Source organism: Pristiophorus japonicus, chromosome 1 (genome assembly GCF_044704955.1).
Source record: "Pristiophorus japonicus isolate sPriJap1 chromosome 1, sPriJap1.hap1, whole genome shotgun sequence".
Taxonomy (NCBI): Eukaryota; Metazoa; Chordata; class Chondrichthyes; family Pristiophoridae; genus Pristiophorus; species Pristiophorus japonicus.
The window spans coordinates 486948933-486965112 of record NC_091977.1 but is presented as its reverse complement, the minus strand read 5'-3'; the positions used below and the strand labels follow the sequence as shown (position 1 = coordinate 486965112).

General features: G+C 42.8%; 1 protein-coding gene across 2 annotated transcripts in view; it reads right to left on the bottom strand.

Moving 5' to 3' along the window:
* The window catches only part of map3k22 (mitogen-activated protein kinase kinase kinase 22), a 168469-nt gene that overhangs the window by 15672 nt on the left and 136617 nt on the right, over positions 1-16180 (bottom strand). For both annotated transcript variants that reach the window (XM_070876618.1, XM_070876628.1), the window contains 2 exons: positions 12988-13119; positions 9504-9633 (listed from right to left, as the gene is read on the bottom strand). In XM_070876618.1, coding sequence (XP_070732719.1) covers positions 9504-9633; positions 12988-13119 — 262 coding nt within the window. The remainder of the gene's footprint in view (positions 1-9503; positions 9634-12987; positions 13120-16180) is intronic.

Genomic DNA, 16180 nt, shown 5'->3' with positions numbered 1-16180 from the left:
TTAATGTGGCCATTGGGGACTGGCTAGTGTCAGCACGGTCCACGTGTGGATTTTCACTGTTGACCTTTCAACATTTTTTTCCAAGGTTTCACCCTCCATTAGCAGATAATCTGGGATACTCTTAGGATGACCTGTAAGGTGCATTCCATTTCACTTATTGGGTCAAAAATCACGGTCTCTACGGGCGATATCTGCATCCACAGAGGCCCCACAAGTGCCGGTTCATTATCGCTGGGTCAAAATCCTGGAATTCCCTACCTAACACTTGCGAAGTGTCAAAATTTATTTCAACAGTTACAATGCATCTCCGAGAGAAGGGCCTTCATGGGCAGAGATTTGGGCTATTTGCCCAACTCTTGCCCAGCAAATGTCCTTCAAACTCTTATGCCTCACAAATGCAAGCGTAAGGCTTGCTTTTACCAGTGTAAGAGTTTTAAAAGATAGAAAAATAAAATCAATAATTTTTGTGTTAAAAACCCTGTCCATTAAGGTACATTTATTTATACCCCTATTAAAGCATTAAAAAAATTCAAAAAAATAAACGTTTGTCTAAAACATTTAATTAAATTCAATTTCAATTAATTTTAAATATATGTAATGTTTTTCTTATTTATTTAAAATGTGTGTGTGTTTTTGGAGGTATCACCATGCATAGAAATGGTGATCTCCGTACAAACAGAACTCATCATTACTGTGAATGGGAATACACCATCTTCATTGGTTGGTCTGGCCCACCTGACTTCAGGCTGCACATACACTCCTGGAATATGTGGGCCTCTGTGCTAGGCTGCGCACGGTGGCCTCGTAGCACAAGTGTTTGTTTCTTCTGGTACCACCAGGTATATTCGTAAATATTTTTGTGGTCGGAGGCATCCGCCCAGGGGAAGCCCCCAACTGCAATTTTTGGCCCATTATGTTTTCTGCTGAATTCTTCTATAAACTCACAGTTATAAATCTAATTTTTTTTTAAACTTGGCTTCTACGTGATGGCGAAGTTTTCCCCCAAATTGTGCTTTCATTGTTGAACTTCAAAAAGCTACCTGGCACTCCCAGCTGCTCTGGTGAAACCTCAACTGGTTTCCTGCAAGGAGGGAATCTGTGTTCTTCGATAAGCATCAGGGTTTATGAGTTTGTGGCTAGTCTGTGGTAAATGGAACTTCCTGATACAGCACGCAAACTGTGACTGGTGCATGCACTAAACACAGCGACAAAAGTTAGAGCATGATTGTGCAATAATCATCAAATTATGGGCAACTTAAAATTCACAACATGAAAAACATTGTCCTCCATTGACATGACACTCCATTAATGATACTCAAATGCTCTCTGATCTTTGCCTTTCTCCCTACAACTTGGATGCATCCGTTAAACTCTCCAAAATCTTTTGCACTGAGGAATGTCACAATATTATAAATGAGCTGCTGAATGCTTTTCTGAATTTTAATGCTAAAAAACACTGGAACTGAGATCTGAGGGCATATAAACCACTTCCTGAGCCACACTCCTGCATGGCAACCAACGTTGGCGAACTGGAAAAATCCATTGGTTTCAGATAATTGCAGCTAATGGCAAAGGATTCGTGTGGGGAAAAACTTACTGTGTAAAAAGCAACAAGGTTAGCCAGAAGAAAAATGATCTGCCCTGATCAAGAATGAGGAAGCTCAAAAAATATCTAGAAACTGCATGTTTGGTACAAAAATGATAAATGGTCTCACCGGATCCTCAAACAGGACTTGGATAATGGGACATGAAATTATTGATTAGCATGGAACTGAGTCAATCAGAACAGGAAAGTTTTAGTTTGACCCTCATGTTTAAATCTGTTCATTGTCTCAATAGGACAGTAGAAAGGAAGCCATTAGCTACAATTATTTGAAACCAATGGATTTTTCCGATTTGCCTATCTCTGTAATCTCCTCCAGCCCTACAATTTCCTCCACTCCCAAACTCGCCATTCCTTTGAATCTGGTTTCCTCTGCATCCCTCATTCCCTTCATCCCACCATTGGCGGCCATACCTTCAGCCTTCTAAGTCCTACGCTCTGGAATTCCCTCGTTAAATTCCTCCGCCTTTTCACCACCCTCTAGTTCTTTAAGACCCTCCTAAAAACCCACCTCTGACCAAGATTTTGGTCCCCCCTCTTCTTTATCTCGGCATCCATTTTTGTCTGATTACAGCCCTGGGATGTCTTTTCTATGTTAAAGGCATTAAATAAATGTTAGTTGTTGCTGAATTAGGTGATACATCTGGAGCAGTCATAGCCTAGTTAGTGGCAAGGGACACTTTTTTCCCTCTTATGAAGGGCTAGGGGCTGAAATTGCACTCTGGCCGAAACGGGGCGCACCTACTAATTTGTAAGGGTTCCGTCTGCCCCAATGCATGGGGCGGACAATCAGGAGATATTCAGGCCTTTGGTTTTTTTTGAAGTGGGGTGGAAGTGGTGTCATCACTGGGGCAGAAGTGCGGGTGGGTCGGAGTGGCCATCGCTCAGAGTCATCAGCGCCATGCTGATGTCAGCGTGATGCAGACAAGCTGCGTCGCGCTGAGGCGTCACAGCGCCCTTCCCTTTCAGTTAAAAGGGAGGGCCACTGCAAACTCTACAGCCAATTTAGTGGCAAACACTGGGCCACCAGGGAGGGTTTCGGCTGGGCCAGCGGCCTGGCACCCAAGAGGGGGTGCTAGGCTGCCTGTTGGTGGCCCGGCCGAACCCGTGACTGCCATTATCAGGCCGACCTAGCAGTCAGCCAATAATTAATATAAAATAGTGGCCGCGGCAGTCCACCCTTCCCTTTAAGGGCGGATGCGCCGCCCAGCCACAAGAAGGTTCCTGCCGGGAAAAGCTGTCACCGGCACCGATCGGTGGCCAATCCACTCCCGCGGGGCAATTTACAAAATGGTGGCCCCTCTTACAGAAAGGGGCAATTTAGACTCTTTGCTAACATTGCACAGGAACCAACATTTGCTCCCAGTCTAACAATGCTTGGATTTTAAGATTCTCATCCTTGTTTTCAAATCCCTCCATATCTTCGCCCCTCCCCATCTCTGTAACCTCCTCCAGCCTTCAACCGAGATCTCTGCGCTGCTCCAATTCTGGCCTCTTGAGCATCCCCAAATTAAATTGTTCCACCATTAGTGGCCATGCCTTCAGCTGCCCAGGCCCTAAGCTCTGGAATTCCCTTCTTAAACATCTCTGCTTATTTACCTCTCTCTCCTCTTTTAAGATGTTCCTTGAAAGGTCTTAACTCTTTGACCAAGTATTTGGTTACCTGTCCTTTTGAAGCTCAGCTTCAGATTTTGTTCGATTATGCTCCTGTGCAGCACCTTGGGACGTTTTATACATTAATATTGCTATATAAATGCATTGTTGTTGTTGTTGTTGTTGAGTGAGTCAGCCCTACAGACAACACTGATGTGAATTTGTTTTGGTGGTTTTGGTTGAGGGGATAATGTTGAGCAGAACACCTGCTCTATATAAAATAGAGACTGTGATGATCTGGAACATTCATCTCAGCCACTTGAGTTGGCAGACGGCGTCTCAGTTTAACATGTCATCTATAGCAGTTGCTCTCAAATGGGGGGTCACTAGGGGTCCGCAAAATAATGTGCAAGTGTTACTTTCACTTATGCGTCTTATGGGGTGGGCACCTGCCCAGGTTGCTGTGGTCAGGGGAGTGCCTTTGTCAAGAGAAAACAAATGAGCAGCGGCCAGAGGCAGGCTTGGTGTGAGCCAGGAGGCAGGAGTTGAGTGCGACGGTCAGATGCCGTCACCATTAAAAAAAGCTGATCGATGATAGTTTGTGAGTAAATTACTTGAAAATGGAAAACTTTTTGAAATGACCTCATTGCAAGTACTTCAGCTGAAACCTTGGACATGGCTGAATCCAATAGCAAGAAACAAACGAAGAACAGAAAGTATGAGGAGAGTTATACAGAATTTGGATTTATGGAGCTCAGTGATGGACAGCCCCGATGTGTTGTGTGCTTGCAAATTTAGCCAACAAAGCAATGAAACCTGCAAAACTAAAGTGACACCTCACAACAAAGCACTCGGACTATAAAGATAAATCAAAAGACTTCTTTGAACGAAAAAAAGAATACAGTCGTCAGAAAACTCAAATGACAAATACAACATCGGTTCTGGAAAAGGCCCTGAAGGCATACTTCTCAACAGTGTTTCGGATTGCTAAAAGCAAGAAAGCCCATAATATCAGAGAGGAGCTGCTGTAGAAATGTGCAAAGTGATGGTGAGTGAAGATGCATCAAAAAAGTTGAAGGCCATATCATTTTCAAATGACAGAGTTAGTAGAAGAATCAAGGAACTTCCAACATATTTAAAATGTCAATTGACAGAAAGGCGTCATGAATGTGAGCAGTTTGCAATTCGGCTCAATGAAATAACTGCTGTTGGTAGTGCAGCACAATTATTAGTTTACTTTCGCTATGTTTGGCTGGGAGAAATTTTACAAGATTTTCTTTTTTGTCAGGCATTACCAGAACAAACAACGGGTGAGGAAATATCCAAGTTATTGGATAATTTTAGGGAATCAGAATCGCTTAAGTGGGAGAACTGTTTGCTAAAACGGTGCGGCCACTGTGACTGGAAATAGGAGTGGTGTTGTTGCAAGAATAAGGGCCGTAAACCCACAGGTAATATATATGTTGCATCGCCAAGCCCTCGCTTCAAAAAGAATGGAACCCAAATTACATACTGTGTTAAATGCAGCTGCGACAGCTGGGAATTTTGTGAAGTCCAGACCTGTGAATTCACGTCTGTTTGCAAAGCTGTGTTCAGAAATTGGTGTAGGACATGAAACATTATTGTTTCATACTGGAGTACATTGATTATCTCACGCCAGAGACCGAGAAAGAGTTTTTGACCTTTGTAAAGAGCTGCTGGCCTTTCTTTCTGTGCACAATCCTGCATTAGCTGAAAACTTGGTCAGTTACTGTTTGTGGAACATTGCTGTGCACAAATTAGCTGCTGCATTTGCCTACATAATAATAATAATTGCACTTCAAAAGTAATTCATTGACTGTGAACCACTTTAGGACATCATGTGAAAGGTTGTATAAACATTATTTCGAAAACCTTTTTGATTAAACTTTTGCACTAATCCATCTCTCCATGGCACAGTGTCTCTTATGTTTTCCCATTTGTGAAGTACCTTGGGATTTTTTTTATGGCAAAGATGCTATGAAAATACAAACTGTTGTTATTGCCACTACCAAACTTTAACGGGCTGCAGCTATTTAAAGGGTCTGGGGGACGGGGAATCAGTCTGAGACTTTCTAAAGATTGTATGAGGCAAAATAAGTAACTGAATAAAATGCAAGGAGAAGTTGCATGTAGCAGATGAAGCTTGTAACCAAGTGGCACAGCATCTTTTTGATGTCCTTATTTCCCCACAGCTCTTCCTGTTCTGCTGAAGTCTTGTAAATGTATCAATTAAAATTATCTTTCCATTACTTTAAAATGTAGAAAAATGCAAAAGCCAAATTGCACACGAAAAAATATTCCATAAACACCAATGAGACAGATGATCAGTCATTCAGTTTTTTAAGAAAAAAAGTGAAGTGGTGGAAAGGTTTAGGAAGTGATTTCCAGAGTAGAGGTGGTGTGGCTGAAGGCTCCGGTACCAATACTGAGATGAAAGTGAGCAATGCTCAAAAAGCCATAATCAGACGACCGAAGTCTGCAGGGGAAAAAATAAAGTTGGAGGAGGTAGCAAAGATATGGCAAGGCGAGACCATGAAGGGATTTGAAGACTGCAACAAAAGTATTTTGAATGTAATATGTAGGGCAGCAGGAGTCAATGTAGATCAGTTAACATTTAAGGACAGTATATTTTGGGCACGGAAGAGGTTGAGTTTTCAACAAGTTGAGAGTTTATGGAGGGTGATGAATACGAGACTAGCAAGGACAGCATTGGAATAATTGAGTCCAGATACAACTAAAGCATGGCTGAGTATTTCACTGGTGAAGACGTAAGGAAGTAAGTTGTCTTGATCATGGATAAGATCTGGGGCTTGAAGTTCAGTTCTGGGTAGAGCAGGACACCAATTTTACATATAATCTAGGTCAGCCTGAACAAGTGATCCAAAAGGATGAAATCATTGGCAAGGACACCTCTTAAGGACTGGTCTTCCCCTCCGCCAAGTGAGCACGCGACAGTAGGCACAATATGAGCCAGGTCCTCGCAATGAGTAACTGATTAGGACTGACCTTTAGATATACATAGGTCATAACATTCAATATCAGCGAGCCTGCCACTTGGCCTTGCCAATTGAGCCCTCATTACAAAAACCCCACCCATCCAATAACAATTGTATATTTTTCCCAGTCTTCCTCTCTTTTTCATTGTCCTGCCCAGCCATTAATTGCTCTGTCCATCTTTCATCTTAGTTGTCATGCCAATAAGCTTTTTCCAATTAAAAAAAAAATAGGAATTTTAAACTGGCAAACAATCTAAAACTTTAAAGAGCAAGGACCCAGGTCATTGCTTTACAACCAAGATTTTTTTCCCCCTTCCTTTTCCCAGCCCTTCCCAATAGCAAGCATTCCTGTAGAATGGAAAAGTAGAATGATTTCCTCATAACTTGATCCAACTTTGTGCTATAGAGAAGTTATCAGCAAGGGCGATGTCACCTTATAAACAGGGTGGAGCACAACTGAAATCGGCCGGATGATGATCTGAGAGTGAGTGTTTGGCACAGGAATATCCCAGTGTATGCATTTTATCATTTTAAATCAGTGCATCCTGATGAAAGTGACTTATAAGTATATGAGTTTTGAGTGCAAGACACAGTACCGAGCACATAACAGAACGAAAAACTTTCTATCAATCAGCTTGAGATAATGGAGTTTTTTTTTAAATAATGACTCACTTGTAGGCAAGTAGCCAAATCTACTTGTGAGATTTTGAATAGAATAGAATAAGTATGTTGAGTTTTGATTAAGCCACTTTGATGTTTTTCTATGTTAAAGGTGCCATACAAATGCAAATTGTTGTAAGAAGCATTTTAAAACATTGGCTTCTTTAATTCTGGCGTGATACATAAGGAGTGAAAATGTGGTTGACTCTTAACTGTCCTTTGAAGTGGCCGAGCAAACTGCTCACTTTCACCACAGACTGCAGCAGATCAAGGAGAATGTCACCATCACCTTCTCACAGTTGCTTAAATTCAATGAAGCCCGGGTAACTGTTTCACTGATATTCATTAAGGTGGACTGTTCTAATCAATTGAGTTATTGAGTTTAATTGCAATCTTTGAAGACAGTCCAACTGGAACATCTGAAGAGTGTGACTTAGGGTACATAATGCCTGTAGCTGATAAAAGAAACAATAATTGCAACATGAATTACAAGGATTACAATTAGTTTAACAGAGTTTTAAACTATTTATTACAAGGAGTTTGCAAAGTTTAATCACTACTGCAGAAGTTATATTCAAATCAAAAAAATCTACAAAAATAGTGAAAAGACCCACATGTGATATTACCTATCAGTGAATGAGGAAAGAAAGAAGGAACTTTGATTTATATAGCGCCTTTCACAACCTCAGGATCTCGCAAAGCACTTCACAAAAAATGAAATATTTTTGAAGTGTATTCACTAGTGTAATGACGGAAAGGCGGTAGCCAAATTGCAGAGAGCAAGCTCCTACAAACAGCAATGTGATAATGACCAGATAATCTGTTTATTTAACGATGTTGGTTGAGTGATAAACATTCACCAGGACACTGGGGAGAACTCCTCTGCTCTTCTTCGAATAGTGGCATGGAATCTTTTACGTCCGCCTGAGAGGGTAGATGTAGGTGGGATTTACAACTGATCCAAAAGATAGCACCTGCAACACTCCTTCAGTACTGCGTATCGCCTAGATTTCATACTCAAGTCTCTGCGGTGGAACTTGAAAACCTTCTGACTCGGAGGCAAGAGTGCGACCACTGAGCCACGGCTGTACGTTTCCACCAGAAACTTTGCAGCTGAGGTGCCAATCCCGTCTCCAATTCTGGTTTCTCACTCAGAGTGAATTCTCAGCCTCCAGCTTTACCCTGCTTTGAACTTCAAATCATACATCCAGTCAATTGCACATCTCCACCTTGGGGACATTGTCTATCTAACCTTCTCCCCCTGTCCACCACTAAACTCTCGTCCTCTCCTCCACCTTATGGCTTGATTTCTTCACCATTATTCTTGCCAACATTTGCAAGTGCTTCAACTCGCACAGAACTCTGCATGCACATTAAATTCACACTTTGAATTCAGAACTTCTGGGTTGCTAATCCAGTACCATAACCACGACACTACCATGACTACGACACTATCATAGCAAACCCTCACCTTTTTCTTTATTCGTTCACAGGATATGGGCATCGCTGGCAAGTCCAGCATTAATTGCCCATCCCTAATTGTCCTTGAACAACTGAGTGGCTTGCTAGGCCATTTCAGAGGGGTAATTAAGAGTCAACCACATTGCTGTGGGTCTGGAGTCATATGTAGGCCAAACTGGGTAAGGACGATAGATTTCCTTCCCTAAAAGGACATTAGTGAACCAGTTGGGTTTTTACAACAATCCGGTAGTTTCATGGTCACCATTACTGACACTAGCTTTTGATTCCAATTTAAATTCCACAGGTTCAGATCATTAGTCCAGACCTCCAGATTAGTAATATAATATATATTCGGTTCTGACGACCTGAAACGTTAACTCTGTTTCTCTCCACAGATGCTGCCTGACCCGCTGAGATTTCCAGCATTTTCTGTTTTTAATTTCAGATTCCAGCATCCGTAGTATTTTGCTTTTGTATTCCAGATTACTAGTCCAGTAACATAACCACTATGCTACCGTACCCCCTGGCACCATTCATCAATGAAATAGGGCAACATTTTTCTGCATGCAAAAGCAGCATAATGAAGGTGCTAGAGATTCAATTCATTTTAATCAGGCAGCTTCAACATTACTGATACCTTGCTGTCAGATGCAATTAAATGCTGCTGTACCTCTAGTGGACCAGAAATAGAGCCAATGGATCCAGTAGTGGCAGAGAAACACGTTTTTATCATTCTTGTCAGCTTGCCCAGAATGAGAAAAGTCGGGTTTTTTACATTCACCAAAGCAATATAAGAATATAAGAACATTAGAAATAGGAGCTGGCGTAGGCGATTTGGCACCTCGAGCCTGCTCCGCCATTCAATAAGCTCACGGCTGATCTTCTACTTCAATCTCATCATCTCATCTTCCTGCACTATCTCCATATACCTTGATTCCCTTAATATCCATAAATCTATCAATCAATGACTGAGCATCTACAGCCCTCTGGGGTAGAGAATGCCAAAGATTCACAACCCTTTGAGTGAAGAAATTTCTCCTCATCTCAGTCCCTTATCCTGAGACTGTGACCCCTAGTACAGACAATGAAAACGTCGGATTTATTCGTGGTTGTAGTCTACTAATGTGAAACACCTACTGCATGAAAGGGAAAAGGCAGCGGCAGCATACCTTTTATATCTCTGTGTACAATCATATTGCTGTGAAGATAGGAAACCCCTTCGAGGATCTGTCTGGTGTACTTCCGGGTCACATTCTCAGTGAGCGCTCCATAAGCCTTCAATTGGTCCTTGACAGAGCCCTGATTGAAACAAAGTTAATTAAAATGAAAAAATTAGTCACATCGTTCTTCCAATGGTTTAGTAGATTAATGCAATGCCAGGTTTGGTAAGCTGCAGAAATCAAAAAGGTGCAGGTGTAATCCCTGGTCTCTGCTGAGTTTACTGATCTCATTCAGGACAGTACAGATGGCTTAAACACACCTTGCACTAGTGAAGAGCAAACCAAAAATTCAGTCAGGGTTTCCCATTGCTGACTGGTAGCCAGTGATCATCGGCAATGTGTACATGGCTGTGATGCTGCTTGTCTTTGAATAGCCTGCTGACACTCAGTGCCTTGACACATACATGAAAAATGGTCTCTTGAGCATGGTATTGACAGGCTACAGGTGCAATACCTCAGTCTTCAAGAAAGGAGAGCGGGGGTTGGAGGGAAAAACAGCAAAAGGTAACTACTTTGTGTGACACACCTCCCTAACCCGAGGTATATATCGAATAATCCAAATTCTAACACTGGTGACATCAACAAAGTCTTCCCTGGTTTCCTGACCTTTACAGATATGTAACCTTTATTGTTGCACAGCGAGATAACAAATCAGTAAAAGTGCAACAGAAACATAATTTTATTTTGGAGGTGGGATCAGCCGGGTGTCTGACATGTGCAGAAACAATTATACACCAAGAGTCTCCAAACTCAGGTACTGAGAAACCTACTTAGGTACAGTTTCTGTTTTCTCAACATGAACCCATATCTTATAAAACCTGTGCACCCCTTACCTATCTCCAGAGAGCTTAGGTGCAAGTTGCCAATAGCCAAGGATTGGGGATCCCTAAGTGTATGTATTACTGGAGTTTAATTGGCTGAAATCTCATAGTTTACCAGTACAGAGCGATGCTAAGCTTCCTCTACTTGTCTAGCTGGAAACATCTTACCATTAGGGCAGTGCCTTGTGAGGCTATCTGGTGCTGATTGAGGAGAATCCCAGCTTTCAATGACAATTGCACCCCTCCAAGCCTCATTGATGTCTCACAGATTAGTTAATCAGCAGCAGTGTATGGTGAACTGCAGATATGTCTCGCCCTGGTATTGGATTACCAAGAGCAATAATGGATGAACTCGGCTCGAATCTCCATGACCAAGCAGGTCACCTTGAAGCCACCTCAACCCCATAATGTCCCTGCTTGCCTCTCCCCAGAGACAGTCTCGAGTTAATTATTAGAAACCTGACAAACGCAGGTTTGAGCATCCAGTCAGCAAATATCAGATACCAGGAACTCCTCACAAGTAGCATGGTGAACAACACAACTCAACACAAAATATCTGAGTGCACTGCCACGGTCCTCCTGACCACTGCATGGATACACATCATACCTCACTGAACACATTTTACTGAATATCAAGTGTATATTGTCCATCATAACTAACACAGCACATGACAATTTCACTGATGCAATTGAACAGTCAGCCAATTTGCATATGTTGGAACAGAAAATGTAACAGTGTGTATTAGTTGATATTCTGTTATATTCAGCCCATCTGCTTCTGAAACTCTCAACCATGCTTTTATTAGCCCCAGACTCAACTATTCCAAAGCTCTCCTGATCGGCCTCCCATGCTCCATCCTCCATAAACTTGAGCTCGTCCAAAACTCTGCTGCCCATATCCTAACTCGCATAAAATCTCATTCACCCATCACCCCTGTGCTCACTGACCTATACTGGCTCCCAGTCCAGCAACGAATCGATTTTAAAATTTTCATCCTTGTCCCTTCATGCTTTCGCCAATCTCTATCTCTGTTATCTCCTCCATCCCTCCGAGAACTCTGCATTCCTCCAACTCTGACATCTTGTACACTCTCCCACTTCCTCTGCCCCACTATTGGTGAATGAGCTTTCAGCTGTCTAGGCCCTAAGCTCTGGAATTACCTCCCCAAACCTCTTTCCTCCTTTGATACTGCTTAAAACCTACCTCTCTGACCAACTATTTGGTCACCTGTCTTAATAGCTCCTTCTTTGGCTTGGTGTCAATGTGTCTGATTACGCTCCTGTGAAGCGTCTTGTGATGTTTTACAATGTTAAAGGTGCTATATAAATGCAAGTTGTTGTTGTTGTAAACCACTCTTTCTCCACCTCCCTCTCATCTCCAGTGACTTTCCCTCCCCTCGGGTGAAGATGGTAAATCATGTGTTGGCACTGATGTAGTAACTTGAGTGATGAAAGGCTATTTGACCAATCCAGTCCTCACCTGATATGCAAGCTGATGAACTTTTCAGCATTGTGTCATGGGTCAGTAAACAGGAGAGAAGATCCTAGATGATATTTCCTATCCCTAAGGAGGCTGAATCCCACAGTGGGGCTTTACACTACCACCCTGGCTGAGATCAGCTAACTCAGCAGAGACCAGAGATCAATACCACTGGGAAAGTTTAAATTCAAATCCTTTCTCTATTATTTTCCAGGGTCTTATTTACCCTTTCTCCCTGTATTTTCTTAATGTTCCCACCAGGGCTTTATTTAACCATGTTGTATCATCGACATCTGAAAACCAAAATGATTGCTTTTTACCCTGTAAAATCAGCAACTTTACCATTACTGTAATTCCACAACCATAGCTACAGGTAGCCCACATGGTCAAACCTCATGCTTGTGCCAGCGAACTGTTCGATAGCAGAGAGGGAAACAGCCAAGCTTGAACTTGTCCTCAATCTGATGGCCTTCACTCACACATCATACCATAGGTTCCTGGCTAGCAATGAGGAGTGGGAATGCTGACTGATATTACAATCGCCTATCAGCCTAGGGTGATATAATTAACTCAACACTCTAAGAGAAATCAGCTAACTCAACCAGAGGATCATGCCTTACAAAATAGCAGGGGGGCGGGGGGTGGGGGAGTGGAAAATGAACATTTCCCCAATGGCTCAGCTGAGGTAAATGCATTGCATGTTCTAGTACTGAGCTGTAGAGATCAAGAAGGTCCCAGATGCATTCCCCATCTGTGCTGAATCAGCTGATCTCAGCTAGAGCAGTAGATGCCATACAATGGGCCTCAATCTTTGAGCCAAGAAGGGGGAGGAGGAAATAATCAGTCAGGATTTCTGCCTGCTAGTGACTTCTGTTTGTTCAAGTGTGAACATCAGCAAGGATAGGTATGGGCTTGGTTGTAATGCAGTCCTTTAATTGTCTAACTTCCTGAACATTAGTGTTGAGACGCTCACATGAAAGATGGGAGCTTGGACGAGATACTGGAGGGAATGTCCATGGAACAATATTCCAGCAAGAATCATCATCTTCTGTAGAGATGGGGAGAAAATTGGTTTAAAAAGAAAATGCAGACACATGACAATAGATTAATTAAACAAGTGGTCAATACTTACTCCTGGCATATATTCTACAAAGATGGATAACCTTCTTTCCATTGTATCTCGTAGTGACCCATAATACTGCACTATCCTGTCATGGCGAAGGTTCTTTAGTAACTGAATTTCACATTCCAAAGCATTAACTTCCTGCAAAAGTAATAAAAATAATGAAACTACAACAAACTGTCAAGAAACAAGTTTTTCTTCCCTCACATTTGCAAAATTCAAGAAAACATCTAGATCACCCCACTTTCTATTAGCACACGATTATTCTATTTGGGCGAAAGAATAGATTAAGTGGCAAATAGATTTCAATATAGGCAAGTGTGAGGTCATCCACTTTGGACTTCAAAAGGATAGATTCGAACACGTTCTAAATGATGAAAAGCTAGAAGCAGTGGAAGTCCAAAAAGATTTAGCGTTCCATGTTCACAAATCATTAAAATGTCATGGACAAGTACAAAAAATAATCAAAAAGGCTAATGGAATGCTGGCCTTTATATCTAGAGGACTGAAATATAAGGGATTAGAAGTCATGCTATATCTATACCACATCTGGAGTACTGTGTTCAGTTCTGGGCAACGCACCTTAAGAAGGATAGAAGGAAGGATATACTTCGTTTGGAGGGAGTGCCACAGAGGTTCACTAGACTGATTCCTGGAATGAAGGGATAGTCCTATGAGGAGAGATTGAATAGACTAGGCCGATATTACCGAGAGTTTAGAAGAATGAGAAGTGATCTCATTGAAACATATAAAATTCTTAAGGAGCTTGACAGGGTAGATGCTGGGAGGAACGCTGGCTGCGAATTCTAGAACTAGGGATCACAGTCTCAAAATAAGGGGTTGGCCATTTAGGATTGAGATGAGGAGAAATTTCTTCACTCAAAGGGTTGAACATAAGAACATAAGAATTAGGAACAGGAGTAGGCCATCTAGCCCCTCGAGCCTGCTCCGCCAATCAACAAGATCATGGCTGATCTGGCCATGGACTCAGCTCCACTTACCCGCCTTCTCCCCGTAATCCTTAATTCCTTTATTGGTTAAAAATCTATCTATCTGTGATTTGAATACATTCAATGAGCTAGCCTCAACTGCTTCCTTGGGCAGAGAATTCCACAGATTCACAATCCTCTGGCAGAAGAAATTCCTTCTCAACTCGGTTTTAAATTGGCTCCCCCGTATTTTGAGGCTGTGCCCCCTAGTTCTAGTCTCCCCGACCAGTGGAAAACAACCTCTCTGCCTCTATCTTGTCTATCCCTTTCATTATTTTAAATGTTTCTATAAGATCACCCCTCATCCTTCTGAACTCCAACGAGTAAAGACCCAGACTGCTCAATCTAGCATCATAAGGTAACCCTCTCATCTCTGGAATCAGCTTAGTGAATCGTCTCTGTACCCACTCCAAAGCTAGTATATCCTTCCTTATGTAAGGTGACCAAAACTGCAAGCAGTGTTCCAGGTGCGGCCTCACCAATACCCAGTACAGTTGCAGCAGGACCTCCTTGCTTTTGTACTCCATCCCTCTCGCAATGAAGGCCAACATTCCATTCGCCTTCCTGATTACCTGCTGCACCTGCAAACTAACTTTTTGGGATTCATGCACAAGGAGGGACTTGGCCTGGAGGGTGGTGCACGGAGCAGTGCCGTGCAACAAATTTTTAAGCCGGTTCACGGACTCCCAGGCCGCCTGCAATTTCTGCGGTCTGGAAGAGTCCGTGTTCCATGTTTTTATGGAATGCACAAGGTTGCAGCCCCTGTTTTATTATTTGAAGGGGCTGCTCCTGAAATTCTGGCTGCACTTCAGTCCCACTCTCCTGATCTTTGGGCACCCTGTGCGGAGGGGAGCGGGTAGGTCCGAAGGCCACCTCGTAGGACTGCTCCTGGGCACGGCCAAGGGTGCCATCAGCCAGTCCAGGCAGCGGGCGGTCGAGGGGGTCGTTCAACCTGACTGCCTGCCTCTCTTCCGCTCTTACATCCGGTCCAGGGTGTCCTTGGAGATGGAGCACGCGGTGTCCACCGGTACGCTCGCGGCCTTCCGCGAGAGGTGGGCACCGGAGGGACTGGAGTGCATCATCACGCCCGGCAACCAAATTTTAATTTGATTTTACATTTTAAAGTTTAATTTGTTTTAATTGCCGGTGCTTTTAGTGTCCCCTTCCCTTTTATAGGGGGCACTGGAAAAATGTGATTTTAGCGCCCAAAAAAAAACAAAAAAAAATGAAAAACACAAAAAAAAAACCAAAAAAAGGAAAAAAGGGCCTTGTAAATGTCTGGTGTGTCACCCAGGTCGGGTGGCACGGTTTAATGTTTTATGTTTTTGCAGGTGAACTCCAAAAAGAGTTTCATGCACAAGGACCCCCAGGTCCCTCTGCACCACAGCATGTTGTAATTTCTCCCCATTCAAATAATATTCCCTTTTACTGTTTTTTTTTTCCAAGGTGGATTGACCTCACATTTTCCGACATTGTATTCCATCTGCCAAACCTTAGCCCATTCGCTTAACCTATCTAAATCTCTTTGCAGCATCTCTGTGTCCTCTACACACCACCCTGTGGCCCTGCGCACCACTTTGAATCTTTGAATCTTTAAATCTTTGAATTCTCTACCCCAGAGGGCTGTGGATGCTCAGTCAGTGAATATATTCAAGATAGTGATCGATAGATTTTTGGATACCAAGGGAATCCAGGGATATGAGGTTAGGGCAGGAAAATGGAGTTGAGGTCGATCAGCCATGATCTTATTGAATTGAGCAGGCTCGAAGAGCCAAATGGCCTACTCCTGCTCCTATTTCTTATGTTCTTAAGATTCTATGAATATTGAGCAGTGAGGAATGCTGATCAGTCAGCTTTCATTATCCAAAGTGTCAGTTTGACTTAATTGGTAGCATTCTCACTGCTGAGACATAAAGTTGTGAGTTCAAGTTTCACACAAGACTCAAGTGGTCTAGTGTTACAGTACATATATTAACATGCATACATAGCAACACTCCCCCCTAAGCCTTTCCCAAGTCCTTATTGCCATGACATGGGGAGGTGATCAGTAGTGGGTTGTGGTGAGGGTTGTGTGGGTGCCAGGTGTGATCCTTGTGCTCATGGTTGCACTCATCCATTTTCCCCCCATCATGCAAAGACCATGTGGGTGTCACTGTTGGGGGATTCCGCACTGGTGGAGCGAGTGCTATGGGGAAGGTACATACACTGTAGAA